A 25,070-nucleotide genomic window follows, 5' to 3' on the forward strand; every position below is an offset into this window, starting at 1 on the left:
ATCTCCACCGGTCTAATGTCCATTGCTCATGTTTCTTGGCCCAAGCAGGTCTCTTCTTCTTATTGGTGTCCTTTAGTGGTGGTTTGATGTCGAGATGTGTCTGTGACTTGAACTCTGTGAAGCATTTATTTGGGCTGCAATTTCTGAAGCTGGGAACTCTAATGAACCTATCCTCTGCAGCAGAGGTAACTCTGGGACTTCCATTCCTGTGGTGGTCCTCATGAGAGCCAGTTTCATCATAGCGTTTGATGGTTTTTGTGACTGCACTTGAAGAAACGTTCAAAGTTTTCCGTATTGACTGACCTTCATGTCTTAAAGTAATGATGGACTCTCGTTTCACTTTGCTTATTTTAGCTGTTCTTGCCATAATATGGACTTGGTATTTTACCAAATAGGGCTATCTTCTGTATACTCCCCCCACCTTGTCACACCACAACTGATTGGCTCAAACGCATTAAAGAAGGAAAAAAATTCCACAAATTAACTTTTAAGAAGGCACACCTGTTAATTTAAATGATTTCCAGGTGACTACCTCATGAAGCTGGTTGAGAGAATGCCAAGAGTGTGCAAAGCTGTCATCAAGGCAAAGGGTGGCTATTTGAAGAATTTCAAATATAACACATATTTTGATTTGTTTAACACTTTTTTGGTTATTACATGATTCCATATGTGTTACTTCATAGTTTTGATGTCTTCACTATTATTCTACAATGTATTATTTTTTTTAAATAATGATAAACCCTGGAATGAGTACCTGTGTCCCAACTTTTGACTGGTAGTGTATATACTTATAAATGTTGTTGTTTTTTAAGAGAAATGCCATTGCTACCCACGCCCAATACAGTCGTGGTGAAACGTTTTGAGAATGACACAAATACAAATTTTCACAAAGTCTGCTGCCTCAGTTTTGATGATGGCAATTTGCATACAGTGGGGAAAAAAAGTATTTAGTCAGCCACCAATTGTGCAAGTTCTCCCACTTAAAAAGATGAGAGAGGCCTGTAATTTTCATCATAGTTACACGTCAACTATGACAGACAAATTGAGAAAAATAAATCCAGAAAATCACATTGTAGGATTTTTTATGAATTTATTTGCAAATTATGGTGGAAAATAAGTATTTGGTCACCTACAAACAAGCAAGATTTCTGGCTCTCACAGACCTGTAACTTCTTCTTTAAGAGGCTCCTCTGTCCTCCACTCGTTACCGGTATTAATGGCACCTGTTTGAGCTTGTTATCAGTATAAAAGACACCTGTCCACAACCTCAAACAGTCACACTCCAAACTCCACTATGGCCAAGACCAAAGAGCTGTCAAAGGACACCAGAAACAAAATTGTAGACCTGCACAAGCCTGGGAAGACTGAATCTGCAATAGGTAAGCAGCTTGGTTTGAAGAAATCAACTGTGGGAGCAATTATTAGGAAATGGAAGACATACAAGACCACTGATAATCTCCCTCGATCTGGGGCTCCACGCAATATCTCACCCCGTGGGGTCAAAATGATCACAAGAACGGTGAGCAAATATCCCAGAACCACACGGGGGGACCTAGTGAATGACCTGCAGAGAGCTGGGACCAAAGTAACAAAGCCTACCATCAGTAACACACTACGCCGCTAGGGACTCAAATCCTGCAGTGCAAGACGTTTCCCCCTGCTTAAGCCAGTACATGTCCAGGCCCGTCTGAAGTTTGCTAGAGTGCATTTGGATGATCCAGAAGATCATTGGGAGAATGTCATATGGTCAGATGAAACCAAAATATAACTTTTTTGGTAAAACTCAACTCATCATGTTTGGAGGACAAAGAATGCTGAGTTGCATCCAAAGAACACCATACCTACTGTGAAGCATGGGGGTGGAAACATCATGCTTTGGGGCTGTTTTTCTGCAAAGGGACTAGGACGACTGATCCGTGTAAAGGAAAGAATGAATGGGGCCATGTATCGTGAGATTTTGAGTGAAAACCTCCTTCCATCAGCAAGGGCATTGAAGATGAAACGTGGCTGGGTCTTTCAGCATGACAATGATCCCAAACACACCGCCCGGGCAACGAAGGAGTGGCTTCGTAAGAAGCATTTCAAGGTCCTGGAGTTGCCTAGCTAGTCTCCAGATCTCAACCCCATAGAAAATCTTTGGAGGGAGTTGAAAGTCCGTGTTGCCCAGTGACAGCCCCAAAACATCACTACTCTAGAGGAGATCTGCATGGAGGAATGGGCCAAAATACCAGCAACAGTGTGTGAAAACCTTGTGAAGACTTACAGAAAACGTTTGACCTGTGTCATTGCCAACAAAGGGTATATAACAAAGTATTGAGAAACTTTTGTTATTGATCAAATACTTATTTTCCACCATAATTTGCAAATAAATTCATAAAAAATCCTACAATGTGATTTTCTGTATTTGAAAATTACAGGCCTCTCTCATCTTTTTAAGTGGGAGAACTTGCACAATTGGTGGCTGACTAAATACTTTTTTTCCCCACTGTATACTCCAGAATGTCATGAAGAGTGATCAGATGAATTGCAATTAATTGCAAAGTCCCTCTTTGCCATGAAAATGAACTTAATCCCAAAAAAACATTTCCACTGCATTTTAGCCCTGCCACAAAAGGACCAGCTGCCATCATATCAGTGATTCTCTCGTTAACACAGGTGAGAGTTTTTACGAGGACAAGGCTGGAGATCACTTTGTCATGCTGATTGAGTTAGAATAACAGACTGGAAGCTTTAAAAGGAGGGTGGTGCTTGAAATCATTGTTCTTCCTCTGTTAACCATGGTTACCTGCAAGGAAACACGTGCCATCATCATTGCTTTGCACAAAAAGGGCTTCACAGGCAAGGATATTGCTGCTAGTAAGATTGCACCTAAATCAACCATTTATCGGATCTTCAAGGAGAGAGGTTCAATTGTTGTGAAGAAGGCGTCATGGCGCCCAAGAAAGTCCAGCAAGCACCAGGACCGTCTCCTAAAGTTGATTCAGCTGTGGGATCGGGGCACCACCAGTGCAGAGCTTGCTCAGGAATGGCAGCAGGCAGGTGTGAGTGCATCTGCACGCACAGTGAGGCGAAGACTTTTGGAGGATGGCCTGGTGTCAAGAAGGGCAGCAAAGAAGCCACTGCTCTCCAGGAAAAACATCAGGGACAGACTGATATTCTGCAAAAGGTACAGGGATTGGACTGCTGAAGACTGGGGTAAAGTCATTTTCTCTGATGAATCCCCTTTCCGATTGTTTGGGGCATCCGGAAAACACCTTGTCCGGAGAAGACAAGGTGAGCGCTACCATCAGTCCTCTGTCATGCCAACAGTAAAGCATCCTGAGACCATTCATGTGTGGGGTTGCTTCTCAGCCAAGGGAGTGGGCTCACTCACAATTTTGCCTAAGAACACAGCCATGAATAAAGAATGGTACCAACACATCCTCCGAGAGCAACTTCTCCCAACCATCCAAGAACAGTTTGGTGATGACCAATGCCTTTTCCAGCATGATGGAGCACCTTGCCATAAGGCAAAAGTGATATCTAAGTGGCTCGGGGAACAAAACATTGACATTTTGGGTCCATGGCCAGGAAACTCCCCAGACCTTAATCCCATTGAGAACTTGTGGTCGATCCTCGAGGCGGGTGGACAAACAAAACCCCACAAACTCCAAGCATTGATTATGCAAGAATGGGCTGCCATCAGTCAGGATGTGGCCCAGAAGTTAATTGACAGCATGCTTGGGCAGATTGCAGAGGTCTTGAAAAAGAAGGGTCAACACTGCAAATATTGACTCTTTGCATAACCTTAATGTGATTGTCAATAAAAGCATTTGACACTTATGGAATGATTGTAATTATATTTCAGTATACCATAGTAACATCTGACAAAAATATATCATAACACTGAAGCAGCGAACTTTGTGAAGACCAATACACGTGTCATTCTGAAAACGTTTGACCACGACTGTACATTTTCACCCGCGACTTCGTTTTCAAAGTAACCCAATTTTAAACAAGCCCAATTTAGGATAAATGCAGACATTGCAACCCTGGTGCATGTCGACTTCCGGCTACAGTCGGCGTACCACTCAAAGGCTGACTTGCATCTTCTTCCATTGAGCATCGTGTGCGCACGCGCCTGAAGTGGGAAGCGTCATTGAATCATTTTGTGGAAACTCCGTCTGTAGGTAAGATCAAATAAACAGAATCGTTACTTGAAAAATTACATGTAAATGTTTAGAAAGAATATGTGCGAAATAATCTTATTTTGATATTGTTAATAAGTCTATTTTTGTAACGCGAACCTAATAGGAGCTATGTCAGCCACGTCGCAAGGGACGGGGAGTTTGGTTGATCATGTTGTTGATGTCCATAATATGAATTTCCTGACAACTATGATGGCTGACTACCTGCTAACAAACCACCAACTGCTTTTAGCTACGCACTTGGTTTGAACACTATAGATAAGTACGGAATGTAAAGTGTTTTGAACATACGTTGGTCATCAACGTGGAACTGCGCGTTTTGTCTCGCTGAAACAATGTGGCAAACCAACTGACTTGCGTCATTGCACAGTGTCCAAGTCTGGTTTGAAATGGTTCAATAGTCGAAGTAATGTCTTATTGGAACAATGAGTGCCCAAAGTAAACAGCTTTCTGCTTTCAAGGTCACTTCTATTAAAAACCTCTTAACACTAACTAATCTAATACTGAACAGACCCTTTTAGTCGTTTGTTTGGTCCAAACAATGGTTTGGTTGAATTTTGGCCCATCTCTAAATTCAATAAACTATCGCAAAGTCATTGTTGCAGGAGCGACGATTTTGGCAATACATTTACATATTAGTCATTTAGCAGACTCTTATCCAGACCGACATGCGTTTTCGTACATTGACCCTGGCAAATGCCACCTCCCACACCTCCATGCATGATGTTCTTTATTTGCTTGCTCCACGTCAGATCCATGCTAGTAGCACAAAACGTCAGAAGTACACACTGTAAGTAGGTGGCTTCTAACCAATGATGTAGCACATATGTCAGAGGTACACACTATTTGTATTTTTTATTAGGGATCCCCCACTCTTCCTGGGGTCCAAACATATTAAGGCACTTACATTACATGTAAAACAAAAGATAAAACAGTACATCATATAACATTATTAAACCACTACATATTTACAATACAAAATGTATAATACCACCATACAACAATATTACAACGTACGTGCGTGTGCTAGCACTTGTGTGCGTATGCGTGTCTACCTTTTGTGTGTGTCCCTGCTGTTCCATAAGGTATATTTTGACCTGTTTTTTATTTAATTAAATTTTTTTATCTGATTCTACTGATGTGGAATAGAGTTCAATGTAGTCATGGCTCTATGTACAGTGAGGGGAAAAAAGTATTTGATCCCCTGCTGATTTTGTAAGTTTGCCCACTGACAAAGAAATGATCAGTCTATAATTTTAATGGTAGGTTTATTTGAACAGTGAGAGACAGAATAACAACAACAAAATCCAGAAAAACGCATGTCAAAAATGTTATAAATTGATTTGCATTTTAATGAGGGAAATAAGTATTTGACCCCCTCTCAATCAGAAAGATTTCTGGCTCCCAGGTGTCTTTTATACAGGTAACGAGCTGAGATTAGGAGCACACTCTTAAAGGGAGTGCTCCTAATTTCAGCTTGTTACCTGTATAAAAGATACCTGTCCACAGAAGCAATCAATCAATCAGATTCCAAACTCTCCACCATGGCCAAGACCAAAGAGCTCTCCAAGGATGTCAGGGACAAGATTGTAGACCTACACAAGGCTGGAATGGGCTACAAGATCATCGCCAAGCAGCTTGGTGAGAAGGTGACAACAGTTGGTGCGATTATTCGCAAATGGAAGAAACACAAAAGAACTGTCAATCTCTCTCGGTCTGGGGCTCCATGCAAGATCTCACCTCGTGGAGTTGCAATGATCATGAAAACGGTGAGGAATCAGCCCAGAACTACACGGGAGGATCTTGTCAATCTCAAGGCAGCTGGGACCATAGTCACCAAGAAAACAATTGGTAACACACTACGCAGTAAAGGACTGAAATCCTGCAGCGCCCGCAAGGTCCCCCTGCTCAAGAAAGCACATGTACATGCCCGTCTGAAGTTTGCCTCTGAACATCTGAATGATTCAGAGGGGAACTGGGTGAAAGTGTTGTGGTCAGATGAGACCAAAATCGAGCTCTTTGGCATCAACTCAACTCACCGTGTTTGGAGGAGGAGGAATGCTGCCTATGACCCCAAGAACACCATCCCCACCGTCAAACAAGGAGGTGGAAACATTATGCTTTGGGGGTGTTTTTCTGCTAAGGGGACAGGACAACTTCACCGCATCAAAGGGACGATGGACGGGGCCATGTACCGTCAAATCTTGGGTGAGAACCTCCTTCCCTCAGCCAGGGCATTGAAAATGGGTCGTGGATGGGTATTCCAGCATGACAATGACCCAAAACACACGGCCAAGGCAACAAAGGAGTGGCTCAAGAAGAAGCACATTAAGGTCATGGAGTGGCCTAGCCAGTCTCCAGACCTTAATCCCATAGAAAATCTGTGGAGGGAGCTGAAGGTTCGAGTTGCCAAACGTCAGCCTCGAAAGCTTAATGACTTGGCGAAGTTCTGCAAAGAGGAGTGGGACAAAATCCCTCCTGAGATGTGTGCAAACCTGGTGGCCAACTACAAGAAACGTCTGACCTCTGTGATTGCCAACAAGGGTTTTGCCACCAAGTACTAAGTCATGTTTAGCAGAGGGGTCAAATACTTATTTCCCTCATTAAAATGCAAGTCACTTTATAACATTTTTGACATGCATTTCCTGGATTTTTTTGTTATTCTGTCTCTCACTGTTCAAATAAACCTACTATTAAAATTATAGACTGATCATGTCTTTGTGATTGGGCAAACGTACAAAATCAGCAGCGGATCAAATACCTTTTTCCCTCACTGTAGTACTGTGTGTCTCCCATAGTCTGTTCTGGACTTGGGGATTGTGAAGAGACCTCTGGTGACATGTCTTGTGGGGTATGCATGGGTGTCCGAGCTGTGTGCTAGTAGTTTAAACAGACAGCTCGGTACATTCAGCTTGTCAACACTTCTTACAAAAACAAGTAGTGATGAAATAGGTGGCTGTGAGTAGGTGGCTTCTGACCAATGATGTATCATTTGCTTCTAACAGATTGGATGAGTCTTTTTTTTTTCCTTTGGCCTTGTTTGCCTTTGAATTATCTCCACCACTTAGTCTGAAGGAATGGTTCTCCTTGGCTACAATGCATGCCTATCAAAATGAAAGTTGTAGTCTGACACATCAGGAAAAGTAGTAATAGCAAGCTTTGTCCAATGCTTGAAAGGATCAGCAGCAAAGTCAAGTCATTCGCATACTGGCCATTTTTCATAGACATCTGAGTAACCTAACTGCAGTAGTACTACAGTTCAACTAGCTTAATCATGTGTGGACATCTCAATGAAATAATAGACCTACTCTTGGCTTTCCAGAAATGTATCCAATGCCAGGAGTTTTCCCTCACCATCATACTCAGTTTGCACTCCCTCCATTTTTGTCCCCACACAAACTGTCCGTCATTGTCCATCGCGGGCTTTATGTCCAGCCTCCATTACTGCTGACCTTGCAGATTCTTTTACAAAGTAATGTATCGCACACAAAAAATAAAATGAACCGCAACTAGAAAAGCCTGACAGAGCAAAGAGAAGAAAACAATCACACCATCATTGCTGTAGCCCAGGAGCTTTCCCCCTTCTAGAACCAGCATGGTTAGGCTATTTGGTCAATTGGACCTCTACCCACACCATACTTCCTCCCTCACCCCCTTGTGTGGTGTGCACCAACTCACCCTTTTTGTTTTCTGTTCATGTGAGGATATCCCTTCAAGTTCTCAAAAGTACCGCTTTCAAGTCCCCAATAGAAATAGTTGTTGATAAACAGTAGGGTTTATTAGAGTGTTGACGTTGCGCGTCATGGTTTCTATTTTAGAATGGCCAGAGAGTAGCAGTCAATCCCAGAGTGCGCCGGGTGACTGGTCACTGTGTGTTGGAGCGGAGTGTTCGTGAATAGATCGGCCAAGCTTTTCAGAAACTGCTGGCCTGGCTGTCATGTGCAGTGAGAGGGGAAGTGTGAATTCTGTGCTTGTGTGTGTGTGAGGCCGAGTGTATACGTGCCTTAATGTGTGTTTGAGCGATTTGAGGGAGCGGTGATGTGAGTGAATATACTGGGAGTCTCTCATAGACTGCTATATTGCCTCCCAGCTCAGAACACATGGGCCTAGAGACTATTAGCGCTGGGCTAGGCGTATATGCCAATTAGAAAACTCATTGGGACAGAACTTTGTAGTGGCCGAAAATGACTTTTTCTTTTCAAAGTATCTGCGGGTCTACAAAGGTGGCTTTGGAGTCTTCTAGCCTAAGTGTCCAAAATGTAGCCTAGCGTAGGGCTAACTGGAGGGCCAGTGGACTGATTCTGGGGAGCACAAAGAATTCTGGGGGATGAAGGAAGTTTGGGTGACAGATGGCGACAGGGGGGTCCAGGGAACAAGGCCTTGTGGGGAAAGGACACCTTCACTTCTCTCTGTTGGTAAGGCCTGAAACTGCTAGCCATATCCTTTTGGGGAGGCTATGTTGCGCCAGATTCTACTTTCGGTCTTGTTGTCTTTCCTCTTAAGTCCCTTGAATCCACATTCAACATTTTGTTGTAACAGTACACTGACTCCACGATTAGCCTTAGCCTGTTTTATCGGTCTTCAACATTCTGATAGGCTACTCCTTCATCTTTCGAAGTCCTATTGTCAACAGTGGATCGTCAGAATAAAAATAGAGAAGCCCAATTGCCTCGGTTAATGCTAGGACTCCCTGTTTTGTTTGTTTGTTATTTGGGTTCGTGCCTAGTTCGAGAGTCTTCAAAGCTTATATGCAAAAGTTGAAATGTCTTGTCAATAAGCATTCAACCCCTTTGTTACGGCAAGCCTAAATAAGGTCAGGAGTAACAATTTGCAAATAACAAGTAACATAATAAGTTGCATGGACTCACTCTGTGTGCAATAATAATGTTTAAAATGACTACCTTATCTCTGTACCCAACGCATAAAATTATCTGTAAGGTGCCTCAGTCGAGCTGTGAATTTCAAACACAGATTCAACCACAAAGACCAGGGAGGTTTTCCAATGCCTCACAAAGAAGGGCATCTATTGGTAGATGGGTAAAAAAGACAAGAAAAAAAAAAAGACATTGAATATCCCATTTAGCATGGTGACGTTATTAATTACACTTTGGATGTTGTATCAATAGACCCAGTCACTACAAAGATACAGGTGTCCTTCCTAACTCAGTTGCCGGAGAGGAAGAAAACCACTCAGTGATTTCACCATGAGGCCAATGGTGACTTTAAAACAGTTACAGGGTTTAATGGCTGTGATAGGAAAAAACTGAGGATGGATCAACAACATTGTAGTTACTCCACAATACTAACCTAATTGACAGAGTGAAAAGAAGGAAGCCTGTACAGAATATAAATATTCCAAAACATGCATCCTGTTTGCAACAATGCACTAAAGTAATACTGCAAAAAATGTGGCAAAGCAATTAACTTTTTTTCCTGAATACAAAGTGTTATGTTTGGGGCAAATCCAATACAACACATTACTGAGTACCACTCTCCATATTTTCAAGCATAGTGGTGGCTGCATCATGTTATGGGTATGCTTGTAATCGTTAAGGACTGTGGAATTTTTCAGGATAAAAAATTAACTGAATTGTGCTAAGCACTGGCAAAATCCTAGAGGAAAACCTGGTTCAATCTGCTTTCCACCAGACAATGGGAGATTCATTCACTTTTCAGCAGGACAATAACCTAAAACACAAAGCCAAATCTACACTGGAGTTGCTTACCAGGAGAACAGTGAATGTTCCTGAGTGGCTGAGTCACAGTTTTGACTTAAATCTACTTGAAAATCTATGGCAAGACCTGAAAAAGGTTGTCTAGCAATAATCAACAACCAATTTGACAGAGCTTGAAGAATAATGGGCAAATGTTGCACAATCCAGGTGTGTAAAGCTCTTCAGAGACTTACCCAGAAACACTCACAGCTGTAATCGCTCCCAAAGGTGCTTCTACAAAGTATTGACTCAGGGGTGTGAATACTTACGTCAATGACATTTCTGTATTTCATTTGCAATACATTTACAAAAATGTCTAAACATGTTTTCACTTTGTCATTATGGGGTATTGTGTGTGTATATGGGTGAGAAATAAATATACAATTTTAATCTATTTTGAATGCAGGCTGTAACAACAATGTGGAATAAGTTAAGGGGTATGAATACTTTCTGAAGGCACTGTAAGTCTGATACATGTTGTCAGAAAGAATTGATGTATTCCCAACATTTCTAATTGGGCCTAGGTAAGCTGTTTTACAGAGCATTTCAGGCAAGGAGCCTACCAGGAGTACCAAAACATCTCTCAATATTGATTTGTTTCCTGTAGCCTATTACACTGATATAACCTCAGACCTGTCTTAGTGACAAAACAGCATAGAAAGATAGTGATCCATCATTTTTGAAACCCCATAAATAGGAACTCCATATAAGGTGTGTCAATGCATCATCATGAGTAGGTAAAGGAAATGACATCACCAGATTATTTTGTTGGGTATGTAATGATGGACCTTGATCTTCCTCAGAGCAGTGGATCTTTTAACCTATAATAATTCATCAACACTCATTAATTCCAAGGGTCAAGAAAGCTTGTTTAAAACACTTACGCTAGGTTATTGGCATCTCAGTTTAGCGTGACAATATTTTAGAGTGGACATGATCCTGGGAAGGTAAATGTATGTTGTATTCTGCCAACAAACTTGGATAGCCTACTAGGCTATATTATCCTAGTATTCTAAAAAGTGTATTGTTTTGTATTCTAGCTCGATTATTGTGTTTGGTCCATCTTGGATTTGATTTAACCAGGTAAGAAACACATGGGAAGAAACAACAGGTGAAAGCAATATGGCAGAAGCCCACAGGGGAGTGTAGTTTATAGGGAGGAAGAGAGAAGAGGATAGCCTACCTTATTATTGAACGACAACAAATTGTTTGCCTTTCATGAAGTTTGAAAACATGTTACATCATTTGCAGTAGGAGCCTGGACTAGGCCTTATGTATTCTCGATTCAATAACATTGATTGGTAGAGAATTGTGAAACCGTTGGACAAGAATTGCACCTTGACCCCCCCTCCTGCTCTCTCTCTCTCTCTCTCCAGTCCCAGACCATGAACTACGTGGGGCAGCTGGCAGAGTCTGTGTTTGTGACGGTGAAGGAGCTGTACCGGGGCCTGAACCCAGCCACGCTCACGGGGGGCATCGATGTCATCGTGGTGCGGCAGCCCGACGGCAGCCTCCAGTGCTCCCCGTTCCACGTGCGCTTCGGCAAGCTTGGGGTGCTGCGCTCCAAAGAAAAAGTAGTGAGTATGGAGAATGACTGGAGTGTGTGGTGTAGCCTACACATAATGGGTGCAAGTACAGTGCCTTCAGAAAGTATTCACACCCCTTGACTTTTTCCACATTTTGTTGTGTTACAGCCTGAATTTAAAATGGATTAAATTGAGATTTTTTTGTCAGTGGCCTACACACAGTACCACATTATGTCAAAGTGGAATTATGTTTTTAGACATTTTTACAAATTAATAAAAAATGAAAAGCTGAAATGTCTTGAGTCAATAAGTATTCAATCCCTTTTTTATGGCAAGCCTAAATAAGTTCACGAGTAAAAAATGTGCTTATCAAGTCACAAGTTGCATGGACTCACTCTGTGTGCAATAATAGTTTAATGATTTTTTTGAATGACATACAATACACACATACAATTATCTGTAAGGTCGAACAGTGAATTTCAAACAGCGATTCAACCACAAAGACCAGGTAGGTTTTCCAATGCCTTGCAAAGAAGGGCACCTATTGGTATATGAGGTAAAAAAAACTAAAAAAACATTGAATATCCCTTTGAGCATGGTGAAGTTATTAATTACACTTTGGATGGTGTATCAATATCAAGTCACTACAAAGATACAGGCGTCCTTCCTAACTCAGTTGCCGGAGAGGAAGGAAACCACTCAGGGTTTTCACCGTGAGGGCCAATGGTGACATTAAAACAGTTACAGAGTTTAATGGCTGTGATAGGAAAAAACTGAGGATGGATCAACAACATTGTAGTTACTCCACAATACTAACCTAAATGACAGTGAAAAGAAGGAAGCCTGTACAAAATAAAAATATTCCAAAACATTCATCCTGTTTGCAATAAGGCACTAAAGGAAAACTGCAAAAACAGTGGCAAACAAATGACTCTGTCCTGAATACAATGCTTTATGTTTGGGGCAAATCCATAACTGCATCATGTTATGGGTATTGTCATCTGCAAGGACTAGGGAGTTTTTTTGGATAAAAATAAACTGAATAGATCTAAGCACAGGCAAAATCCTAGAGGAAAACCTGGTTCAGTCTGCTTTCCAACAGACACTGGGAGACAAATTCACTTTTCATCAGGACAATAACCTAAAACACAAAGCCAAATCTACACTGGAGTTGCTTACCAGGAGAACAGTAAATGTTCCTGAGTGGCCGAGTTACAGTTTTGACTTAAATCTACTTGAAAATCTATGGCAAGACCTGAAAATGGCTGTCTAGCAATGATCAACAACCAATGTGACAGAGCTTGAAGAATTAAAAAAATAATAATGTGCAAATATTGTACAATCCAGGTGTGCAAAGCTCTTAGACTTACCCAGAAAGACTCACAGCTGTAATCACTGCCAAAGGTGATTCTAACGCGTTGATTCAGGGGTGTGAATACTTATGTAAATGAAATATTTATATATTTCATTTTCAATACATTTGCAAAAATGTTTAAAAACATGTTTTCACTTTGTCATTATGCGGTATTGTGTGTAGATGGGTGAGAAAACAAATGCATGTAATAAATGTTGAATTCAGTCTGTAACACAACAAAATATGAAATAAGTCAAGGGGTATGAATACTTTCTGAAGGCACTGTATATAAGCAGATACAGACAGATCAACAGACACATACACACACACACACCCTCTTTCTTACCCTCTCTCACATACGCACACTTTCTCTCACATGCACACGCTCTCTCTTAAACACACACACTCGCACACACTGACTGTGACTGTGTGTGTTGCAGGTGGACATTGAGATCAATGGGGAGCCAGTTTACCTGCAAATGAAGCTGGGGGACAACGGAGAAGCTTTTTTTGTGGAGGAAAATGAAGATTTTGAGGTTTGTCCAATAAAAAATATTTGGAGACAATCTGATCCTATAGGTCTGTTCATTAGTGGAGGTTAACCTCTTTTTGTAGACGTGTTAAGCTAATAGGGAAGGTGACATGACGTAGCCTGTTTTTGTTTGTTCTTTGGCTTATTGACAATGTACAATGCCTATCATAAGCATTCATCCCCCTTGGATTTCTTAACATTTTGTTGTTACAAAGTGGGATTATAATGTATTTGTCATTTTTGGTCAATGATCTACACAAAATACTCTGTCAAAGTGGAAGACAAATGATCTAACATTTGTTAAAGATTTAATGAAAAATAAAACACTAATATACATTGATTAGATAAGTATTCACCCCCTTAGTCAATACATGTTAGAAACACCTTGGGCAGCAATTACAGCTGTGAGTCTTATTAGGTTGGCGCCTGGCGACTCCAAAGTGAGGTGTAAACCTCACCGCCATTGGCAGTCCGACTGACAAATCTGGGTTTGGCGGATGCCAGGAGAACGCTACCTGACCCAATGCATAGTTCCAGCTGTAAAGTTTGGTGGAGGAGGAATAATGGTCTGGGGCTTTTTTTTCATGGTTCGGGCTAGGCCCCTTAGTTCCAGTGAAAGGAAATCTTAACGCTATAGCATACAATGACATTCTAGGCGATTCTGTGCTTCCAACTTTGTGGCAACAGTTTGGGGAAGGCCCTTTCCTGTTTCAGCATGACAATGCCCCCGTGCACAAAGCGAGGTACATACAGAAATGGTTTGTCGAGATCGATGTGGAAGAAGTTGACTGGCCTGCACAGAGCCCTGACCTCAACCCCATCCAACACCTTTGGGATGAATTGGAACGCCGACTGCTACCCATGCCTAATCGCCCAACATCAGTGCCCGAACTCACTAATGCTCTTGTGGCTGAATGGAAGCAAGTCCCCGCAGCAATGTTCCAACATCTAGTGGAAAGCCTTCCCAGAAGAGTGGAGGCTGTTATAGCAGCAAAGGGGGGACCAACTCCATATTAATGCCCAAGATTTTGGAATGAGATGTTCGACGAGCAGGTGGCCACATACATTTGGTCATGTAGTGTATTTCAATCCCACTTTGTCATGCAACAAAATGTGAAAGAATCCAAGGGGGTGAATACTTATGATACTCGCTGTATGTGTAGCCTAGTACGTTAACACAACCCATTTGTATTTTAGTTGTGCCTTTAATTTTCTCCCCTTCATCCCCAGTCCAGAGTGCCAGCCCACCTCTGCACGTCGCCCATCCTCATCGAGCTCCCGGAGGGGGCCGAGGAAACCTTCGAAGGCCCCCCCTGTTCCGGTAGCACACGCAGGAAAAAGCGGCGGCGCAAACGCATACGCTCCGACTCCCACCTAAGAGAAGATGGTAGCTCCTCGTCCGATGAGAGGGAGAGAGAGCGGGAGCAGACGGAACAGGAGAGCCCTTCCAAAGAAGAGCCCACCACACCCATGCTCGCCAGGTCAATGTCAACTCCCGTTAAACATTCATTCTATTGGTTAAGAATGACTATTCTATCGGATTCATTGTGCCTGCCAAGCTAAATCAAACACACCTCAAGTGTTAGGTGAAAAAGATATATATATTTAACCCAGGTCCTATTGTTAGATATAGCATTCGGTATATGGCTTTGAATGATCAGCTTTATGTTCTGATATATCCTGTGGCTTGCTCTTTTGTCTCCCTAACAGTAAGTCTGTGTATTTCTCGCTGTTTGAGGAACCGTATGAAGAGTTGGGGGCCGTGCAGACCAGGGACGTACATCCTCACTCAGAGGGAGAGTGGTCCCCATCAGAGAGCAGGTCAGACAACTTACCATCTAAGGCATTGGTTTTCCACCGGTGTGATTTATTATTTTAAACACTCACTTAGAAACGTGACTTGTGGAATGCACATGGAATTTTGCCTTGGGAGCACCAGTGCTGCTCAGATAATACATTGAATGGCACACATGGTTACATCTGTGTCATTGTTTCCAGTCCGGTGCACTCAGGCTGACAAACCGTTCAAAACTAAAGACCTATTTTACCGAGGTATAACATATTTCGGCTCGCTGAAGAGCGGTACTGAATTGAGGAAATGAATGCGAGCCCCGCTGTTATTGCCAGGAAGGCGAGGCTTCCGAGGGCGGGCTCTGCATTGTATTCTTTCTAGCGCAGTTTCGGCAGGACGCTCTTAAAAGGGTAAACACAAATTCATCCCATCGAGGTGTGCCACGGTTTAAAAAAAGGTTGGGAACCACGGCTTGGGAACCACTGCTCTAAGGGGCGGTTTCCTGGACACAGATTAAAGGAATATTCCACACAAAACCACAAATTACTATACAGTGTTAAATAACACAGAAACATCTTTTTTGTGAAGAAATGTTTCACTTTGTCGTTATACAAAAATAATAGGGGTTGACATGATTTCTTTATGACTACCCCTTCCTATGTCCCCCATACATACATCTGTAAGTATTGAATTTCAAGCACAGATCAAAGACGGAGACCAGGGAGCTTTTCGAAAGCCTCATAAAGAAGGGCAGTGATGGGTAACAATAACAAATATCTATTTTAAGCATGGTCAAGTTAATTTTTGCTGTGGATGATGTATTATACCACCCAGACACAACAAAGATAGTTGTCCCTCAGGAAATGAGCTGCAGGACAGGAAGGAAACTGCTCAGGGTTGTCACCATGAGGCCATTGGCGCTTTTAAACAGCAACAGAGTTCAATGGCTGTGTATTCCAAAACATGCTTCCTGTATACAACCGGGCACTAAAGTAATACTGCAAAGGAATAAACATTATGTCCTAAATGCAAAGCCTTATGTTTGGGGCATATCCAACACATCACTGAGTAACTGCCTCCTTATTTTCAAGCATGGTGGTGGCTACATGGTATGGGTATGCTTGACATCGGCAAAGACTGAGACATTTTTAGGATAAAAATAAACAAGATGGAGCTAAGCACAGGCAAAATCCTAGAGGAAAACCTGTTCAGTCTGCTTTACACCAGACACTGGTAGATGAATTCACCTTTCAGCAGGAAAATAACTTACTAGCTAGCATAGCTAGCCTTGTGTTGTAACGTTAGCATATCAAACATGAACATTTACCCCTCATAAATATAAAAGTACAGTTTCAGTGTATTAAAATGACCTTAGATCAAACCAGGCTTCATTATACTGTATGAGGTAAACGCAAAATTGCGACTGAAAACGTTGATAATACCCCTGGTGAGTTGATCAGCTTCTTACTGCATGCTTCTTGCTTGGACGGTGGCTCAAAGCAGCCAAGGGGGTAAAAAACACAATTTCTTAACACTACAACTGCTAAAGCAGTCAATTTGACTGCTCATTAAGTTATTTATTTTATTACTCTCCCATTTTTAAAGTCATGCCACCCTCCCTCCTTGACATTTCCAAAAATAAGTCTATATAACACACAGACGTTGATAGAATCGTAATATCACAAACAGACCTGGCGTTATAACCAGTTTTAGGAGGGCATGTCATTATTTGAATGGTTTTCCCTCCTGTTGCCCCTCCTTCTCCAACAGTAGAACCTGCTCCGCTCATTCTCCCGACATTGGAAGGTGCCCAGTTGATAATTGCCTCGAAACTGAATCTAAACTATACCAAAACTAATTTCACACATATAACAACAGATAAAGTAAAGTATGATCGTGGAGAATGGGTGAGTTGATGAGCGAGGGGAAGCAAACTATGCATAATTATGTAATCACTGATTGTGAATGAAGAACAGTGCGGGCCATGTTATTGTATTGGTATATTCTAATTATTATAATCTCAAAATGGTATGTACCCTATATCAGTTCACCAAATCCAAGCAGTCTTATCAGACTACTCTGGCCTACTTGGAGTACACAGTGAGAATGTGCGTAATTTACAATGGCAAGAAGACCAAGACGAATGGATGCACATGCTGCGTTAGCGCTGCTACAAGATCTGAATGAAAACGACTCCGATGGTGGGGAAGAAATGAATCATGACATCTCTGATTATAGTTTTTCTGAGACGCAGCCTATACCTACACCTCCGAGGCCTAAGCGCAAAAAAGCCAGAACGATACGCACTAAGCAGGTGGACGGCACCATTTGGATAGAATAAGCCGGTGACAATACTATGGGTCAATTATCAGTACAAAATGTAATCACTGAGAGAGCAGGCCCTACATCTCAAGCAAAAAAACATCAGCAACGCACTCACCAGCTTTCGTTGTTTGTGACATGGACATGCTATAGCACATCAGGGCCTGTAATGTGGCTGAGGCACACAGGGAGCAAGGAGACACTGCCTGGGAACTGTCTGTTGATGAGCTGGAAGCATTCATTTCAATCCTGGATGTCCGTGGAGCATTCGGTGGAAAGAGTGTATACCTGTATATGGAGAGCTTCTGGTCAGACATGTATGGGATACATTTCTTTGGAGAAACCATGTCATGGGATGGCTTCAGAGTGATCATGCGTTACCTCAGTTTTGATGACAAAGAACAGTTGAACAAAGAATCGATTGAACAGTTAATTTTTTACATGTAGCCTACAGTAACATAAAGTAATGAAAATGCTGAAAAAAAATCGTATTCTAATGTTACCTTCATGAATACAACCAAATCATTATTTTAGCGATAGCATATATGAAATGTATTAATTACACTGTTAGAATGTTGCAGTCAGAATGACTGCTCGTTAGCTTGAAGGGGGTCCCTATTTCTCACGTTCGAGACGTGAGAAATACAAGAATCTCTGAAATGTCTCATTTAGGCTAATCTGTGTCCAAGAAACCATTCTCTTTTATCGTCTCTGCATCTGTCCCCCTCATTCTCTCTCAAGTTGTTGAACTCTCTTTGTCCTTGTCACTCTCTTTCCTCCTGTCTTTCTCCCGCTCTCTTTAAAATAGGAAAAGCACTCACACATCTGAGGTTACTTGTTGCAGGTGCGTGGGAATTATTCGATGATAACTTAATAGAAAAACATTTACTTGCACACTGCGCTTGCCGGTATCAGTTGTGTTTATTTAGCTTATGTATGCATGGTCGCCTTCAGAGCCTTTTTTAGAGCTTCTCTCTCTCTCTCTCTCTCTCTCTGTCTCTCGCTCTCGCTCTCTCTCTCTCTGTCTCGCTGTCTCGCTGTCTCTGTCTCTGTCTCGCTCTCTCGCTCTCTGTCTCTGTCTCGCTCTCTCCTTCTATTAATGAAGCCTCTGTGTCTCCTATGTCTAGTGTGTTCTATAGTCGTCCTTCCTCCCCCAAGAGTGACTCCGAGCTGCTGGTGAAGCCTCAGGAGTCCTCAGGGCCTCAGATGCAGTGGAACTGGGGCGGCTTTCCCAAGGTATGATATAACAGAGCATACAGGTGTCATAACGGGACGTACAGGTGTCATAACGGGACGTACAGGTGTCATAACGGGACGTACAGGGAACATAACAGGACATACAGGTGTCATAACAGGACATACAGGTGTCATAACAGGGCATATAGAGGCCATAACAGGGCATACAGGTGTCATAAGTTGGTGTAGAAAGTTTGTACTGAAGAAATTCATAACCACACTACTTTGTTTTCCCTGCTCCCTCTAGATGTGTTCGGCGGAGAGGGGGACGGTGGAGGTGCAGCGCGTCTCCCCCGGCATCCACTGCTCGGACAGCTCCCACTTCCGCACCATCCAGTGGCAGGACTCCTTCGACATGGGCCAGGAGCCCGGTTTCAGCTGTGGCCGAGCGAACAGTAGCGTGACGGTAGTGGTCAGGCCCAAGCCCAGGACCGGACCAGCGGTCCAACCCACAGAGAGTTCCCCCATAGACCTGGAGAGAACCTCTAATGTGGCCCAATCCACCCCAAATCACCCCACCGCAGAGCCACTGACTTTAGCATTGTTAGCGATGGCTAGCATAGACTCTCCCCAGGCTCCAGGGCATACAAAAAAGCAGCCCCAAGTAGAGACCCTGCAGGCAGGGGAGGAGGTAGCCAAGGAGTCTGCATCCAACCTGGAGCTGGAAGAGGCAAGAACCGTTATGGATAACACAGTTAGCATGGCTAATGTAGGAAATATTGATGGCCTAGCTAGCGAAGGAAGCATAGGCGATGTTGAATGTGTAGCTAACACGGTTAGCCTAATTGAAAACGACTGCATGGACACACACATCCCATCCAAAAAAGGTAGCAAAGCCGGCACAACCAGCACAGATAGGCTAGCTAGCAACAGCACAGCTACTTTAGCAAACACTGCTAGCTTAGCTAACACCACTAGCTTAGCCAATGCAGCTAGTTTAGCCAGTGTAGCAGGTCCCAACATTATCACAGAGTTTCTGGGTACCATAGAACACCCAGACCAGTATAGTGCCTTACCAGAAACCAATGGACAGGGGTTTGCAGAAGGAGTTGTGAGTGAGGGCGACAGCGGGATCAAGCCCTGCACCGAGGGAGGGGAGGAGACGGAGAACAAATCTGTTATGATGGACAGAGCCACAGAGAGCTCCCTGACCAATCAGGCTGCAGAGAGTGTCGGAGTGACAGACATGGGAGCCACTGAGGCTCTGGGTGAGGAGCATTCTGGCTCAGCAGATACGACAGGCAAAGCAGAGCACCAGGACAAGAAGAAAGGTGAGAACTCTGGGAGAAACAAATCTACCCATAATCAATTCCAAATTAACGCCTAGTCTCACTCCCTAAACCCTAGGCACTTATCCCTTAGATCTGAGAGGATTTGACGGGTATAAGCATTATGTTAATAGCTTCAAGAGGATTTGTGTTGTTTTTTACCTGACTTTGAATTGAATGGTGGTTCTCTGTGCTCAGTCTCTGTGCTGTTTGAACACAGGTAAACGCAGTCAGCACCTGGGACCCTCCGACATCTACCTGGACGACCTGTCTAACCTTGACCCAGAGGTGGCAGCTCTCTACTTCCCGCCTAAAGGGTAAAGGGCTCCTTGCTCTGATTTCTTCCATCCCTCCCTCCCACAATGTAATCAGTGTTCATAAATGATAGGTGAGAGCATAGATTCCACCATAGAGCTACTTAAAGTTAGAATAGACATGCTCTTAATCCATGAGTTTTTCATGTCACTGTTTTTTTATATGATGATTTGGTTTTGGTATCTCCCATGGGTAAATATGAATGGAGGTCAACAGGCAATAGATTTCATAATATGCAGCCCAACATATGTCTCAATATGACCCAAGTTCGTAGTTGGCATGCCTTTCCGCAATCCACACTTACTCAGAGTCAAGGATTACACACATCGATGAACTCTGTGTGGATAATGTAGAAGGATGCATTCCCTAAACTGATCATAAGAAATGTTATCTTATCTGAGGCTTGACTTTGTCCTCACAAGGCAGGTCACACTGGTAAGGACTTACATAAGATATCAGAGACTGTGTCGCATTTCTGAGTGTTTTTCAAAGTTAGAAGTCTTATTGATCCCATAGTTAAATACCAATCGGATCTCAGTCACTCGTTCTATTTACAGTCAATTCCTGGGCCTGTTTTCATAAAGCGTTTGAGGTGCTGATCTATGGTCCATTTGAACTTTTAGATCACAATGAACAAGATCACATGAACAGGGGGGACTCGATCCTGGATCAGCACTCCTACTCTGAGAAGCTTTATGAAAATGGCCCATGATAAATGCAACAGCTTGGAACTATTCTTTTCACCCATTATAATTATGAAATAGTAGCGTTAGATTATGAATTATTTATTTGGAAGCAGGTTCGGGGTCAATTCCATCTTAACTCAGGCAATTCACTAAGTAAACTCAAAGGCAGAGTGGTAGAAGATTTCCCCTCTCCTCTCCATTTAGTGAGACAGAAGGGGGCTTGCGGCCGGGTGCAGAGCAAGGGTCTGGGTCTGGGTCTGGTAACCAGTCTCCCCAGTCGGTGGGCAGCGGGGCCATGGACAGCGGCACAGAGTACCTGTCGGACTCCACCACCGACCACATGGATGTCAGCATGTCCCTCTGCGGCCGCACCGGCCACACCAGCCAAATCAACAAAGGTGTGTCTGTGTGTGTGTGTGTGTGTGTGAGAGAAAGCAAGCGAGAGAGAGGGAGATATTGGAAGTACTGTATGTATATTTCTGTACAGCTGTGTATGTCTCATTGAAGTACACATTTTCCTCACTGTTTGCTGCTCCTAAAGATGGTATTTCTCAAGCTAGTGAGCAAACAATGAAGACAGTCCTTTTTAGATGAAATAAATATTAAGTAGGGGATAATCAATGAGGGGCTATGTGTTCTGTGGAACATAATGCATGACGTGAAAGGTGTGTGCCACGACGCGCTAGCAGAGTTGCATTATTTTCCAGAGAAGGCATAGGGCCCTGAATTGATTATCCCGCTTATACCACATTTATAATTTAACACATTTGCCGCTAGAAATGTGTTCAACATCCACTGAAGTAGCTAGCAAGTTTACTAGATAGCTACAATAGTTGCCTTTGTAACTGAACAAACAGACTTGCTAGCTTAGCTAACCAAACCGTCAGTCCTGCTAGCTTGCTATTATGAAAATTGAATTTAACAATGCCAATAATATATTCAATTCGACTTTTGCTTTCAAAAGAATGAACTTCATAACGATTGAATATTGCCGTGCATTATTTAAGCAATAAGGCCTGAGAACCTGGGGCCTAAGAACAGCCCTTAGTCGGGAGTTATCACACGATGATCTCCAGGTTTGAGGGCCTTATTGCTTTTATAAAATGGTTGCCAACATAATTATAAAATATTAATTACAGTTTTTCATTAACATTTTAATGAGTAAATTCGTTTTTACATTCTGAAGTTGCTACCCAAGTGGGCTGACCGTTTAGTTATTTTCTGATGTTTTGATCCAGTTGTTCATTGTAATCATTCAACCTTGCTATGCTAAACAAGTCATTGGCATGTAGCTAGCTAGAGCAGAGATTCAATGATGATGAGCTACAAGTACTTCAATAAATGATGATTTCATAAATATCTAATAGGCCTACATAGGCCACAATGTATAATTATGGTTAATGAATGAATGGAATTCTGAGTATTCCATGGTGAATTATCAGTTTCCTGTTCATTCTTGGGCTAGCTAGCCTACTGGCATGGGAGAGATCGCATTTTGTAAAATTATACATTGTTGCACAGGTCTTAGAGGCAGACGGGTAGGTAGGTCTGTTGTAAACCAAATAGTAGCATGGAAAAATAATATGTAGATGCTTTTTTCCCCGAGGGAGATTAAGCTTATGAATTTCCTGCCTGGGCTGCGGGACAGTGTAATTATGACATTAACACGTCATGGTATTTTGCGGAAGTTGTTGTCCCACGACTCCCGCATATCAACCAATCAGCATTCAGGATCCAAACAACCCGTTTTATAATGGGAAATAATGCACGCTCTAGAATGCCCTTCAAGCCAATAAAAAAAAAAAGAGTATTCAACAATGCCATGGTACTCATGGGTTGCACCACTGTCGCTCGGTCGTGTCGTTGCCATTGTTATCAACGTTCTACAGATGTCCCAGCCACATTGATATCCAAAAGTAGAACGAGGGCTAATGACTTTGAATGGGAGCTATGACTGTTTCGCCTAAATTACACTGTAATGGCTTGGAAATACGATGACATTGCTAAAGTAGGCAAATATTTAGTAGGTAACAGCTTTGCCATCATGTCGTCAAGTTTACTTTAGACAGAAGACAATGTTGTCATTAGCCATCAAAGTCTGTCAAAAAAAGATACAAATGCTGACTTTAGCTAGCTAAAATCCGGTGGTCTCTGCTCCATCTAAGCAGGCTAGCTAGCTAATGTTATACTGCAACTAAAGTCAATCTGGCGACATCAAAGTGATGACACAAGGTTTTGCTACTAATAATTTACCCTTAGAAATGGCATCAGGTTTTTAAGCCACAGTAATGCACTTTAGACCAGATCTTTATCAGCACCTATTGAGGATATATTGAACAGAATGTTCAGTTGGCCATCTGTCCTAAAACAAACGTTCAAAACAATATTGTGATGAAATGTGCAGCTCATGAATGACGTGTTAACTTATGTTTTGTTTACCCATTTGTATTGATGAAACTTTCTCTATTGCCATGTCCCTCTGTTCCAGATAAGTTTATGGAGCAAGTTGTGAACTACCAGGATTTGGTGAGCAACCCTGGAATCATCGAAGATCCAAATCTGGTTATCTGCATCAACTCAAAGTAAGTTCCATATATGGTAATGATATACAATACATCTGATCTTGTGGTTCTGCCATTATACTGTATGATTTGTATAAGTCTCTGTCAGTTGACTAATTGTGTTTTTTGGTGCTCTTTTAGGTATTATAACTGGGCAGTAGCTGCCCCTATGGTCCTGTCAATGCAAGTCTTTCAAAAGAATCTACCAAAGGTATATCACGATCTCTCACCAGCCTAAACCTACTCCATTGTAATACTTTTAAATGTATGGGTATACCAGGGCACACTTCAGGGGTGCGTTCAGTTTGATTCAACTTTTGCGTGACGGTTTGTACTGAATGACACGTTTCCCCAAAACGGTGTGCAGCGTTCTTCAACAGCTTTTGAGGTACGTTTGCTCCCGTTTGGTGGGTGTGGCGATGGTTGGCCCTATGTTTTGGCTCGATCAATATGGGTGTGACCATTTAACATAGTCCCGTGTGGCTCAGTTGGTAGAGCATGGCTCTTGCAACGCCAGGGTTGTGGGTTCAATTCCCACGGGGGACCAGTACGAAAATGTATGCACTCACTACTGTAAGTCGCTCTGGGTAAGAGCGTCTACTAAATGATTAAAATGTAGTAAAACAACTGCAGCACACCATTGTCGTGACATGACTTTCATTATTGTGATGACTATTATTTATCTAATAATGACCTACTATGTTTAGTTGTTACTAGATTAAAATTAATCATGTAACAATTAACTCATTAGGAATTTGGGGCACCACGGGAAAAGTTGTTTAACAAGTTACCGTTTCCCGAATTAACTCTAAAGATATCTAGATATCTCTTAACAGTCATGTATTAATCATTTACCTCATATCAGTCTCATTCTGAAAGTCATAGGCTCTAAGTCGGCACGAACCCAGCTTTTACTGATCATTCCGTACCACACAAATGTATTTTAATTATTTATTTACTAACTATTTAAAAAGGATAACATAAGATATAAACACGTACACGGTATAGGTAGGGATTAGAAACTTAATACAATGAAAACGGGTCCCTAGCGGACTAACATAATATGACACTTGTTACAAAAGATGGCGAGTTAAAGGGAGCGAGAGAGAAAACACTTGGATACACATGGACCTATGCTCACAGTAATCCTAATACTTTTCCCAGAACTGCTGCCTGTTTGGGAAGAAAAACAATGCATGTATTTACGTGTTGGAGGTCTTCGTCGTGTATCTTTGTTGGACCCAGGCCTTCGTGGGAAGGGGTCGATTGGGCCTTCTCATTCGGATGGCCTTTTAGATTTAACGCTCAGATTGTCCACAAGAGGTCACAATGTCCTTCTTCTTGGTTGTCTGTTTACTTTCACTCGTTCTGGAAGTGGTCTTCTGAGGACGGCTAATCAGCCGTGTCGATGATCCCCTGTGGGGTGACGAGAGCAGTGTAGTAGATAATGACTTGAAGAGAGTAACACGATGGTCCCACTTAAATTCACCTTCTTAAATACAGTACTTAGAACAGCTACTCAGCCGTAACATTGATTGTTAGAGAGGCAACTTTGTCGTCTCCACCTCGTGTTGATT

The 25,070-nt window shown here is 42.4% G+C and overlaps 1 protein-coding gene across 2 annotated transcripts in view; it reads left to right on the top strand.

Annotated features, from left to right (window-relative positions):
* The first annotated feature begins 4,081 nt into the window (after window positions 1-4,081).
* The window catches only part of LOC121575528 (phosphatidate phosphatase LPIN2), a 33,638-nt gene continuing 12,649 nt past the window's right edge, over window positions 4,082-25,070 (top strand). The window contains exons 1-12 of one of the 2 annotated variants that reach the window (XM_041888688.2): window positions 4,082-4,169; window positions 11,278-11,478; window positions 13,222-13,317; window positions 14,544-14,794; window positions 15,024-15,134; window positions 18,236-18,271; window positions 18,555-18,663; window positions 18,911-19,934; window positions 20,152-20,248; window positions 21,137-21,330; window positions 23,421-23,514; window positions 23,635-23,704. In XM_041888688.2, coding sequence (XP_041744622.2) covers window positions 11,287-11,478; window positions 13,222-13,317; window positions 14,544-14,794; window positions 15,024-15,134; window positions 18,236-18,271; window positions 18,555-18,663; window positions 18,911-19,934; window positions 20,152-20,248; window positions 21,137-21,330; window positions 23,421-23,514; window positions 23,635-23,704 — 2,274 coding nt within the window. In that variant the 5' untranslated portion in view covers window positions 4,082-4,169; window positions 11,278-11,286. The remainder of the gene's footprint in view (window positions 4,170-11,277; window positions 11,479-13,221; window positions 13,318-14,543; window positions 14,795-15,023; window positions 15,135-18,235; window positions 18,272-18,554; window positions 18,664-18,910; window positions 19,935-20,151; window positions 20,249-21,136; window positions 21,331-23,420; window positions 23,515-23,634; window positions 23,705-25,070) is intronic. The other variant, XM_041888689.2, reaches the window with a different exon arrangement.

Source organism: Coregonus clupeaformis, chromosome 10, assembly GCF_020615455.1.
Source record: "Coregonus clupeaformis isolate EN_2021a chromosome 10, ASM2061545v1, whole genome shotgun sequence".
In the NCBI taxonomy this organism is placed as follows: domain Eukaryota; kingdom Metazoa; phylum Chordata; class Actinopteri; order Salmoniformes; family Salmonidae; genus Coregonus; species Coregonus clupeaformis.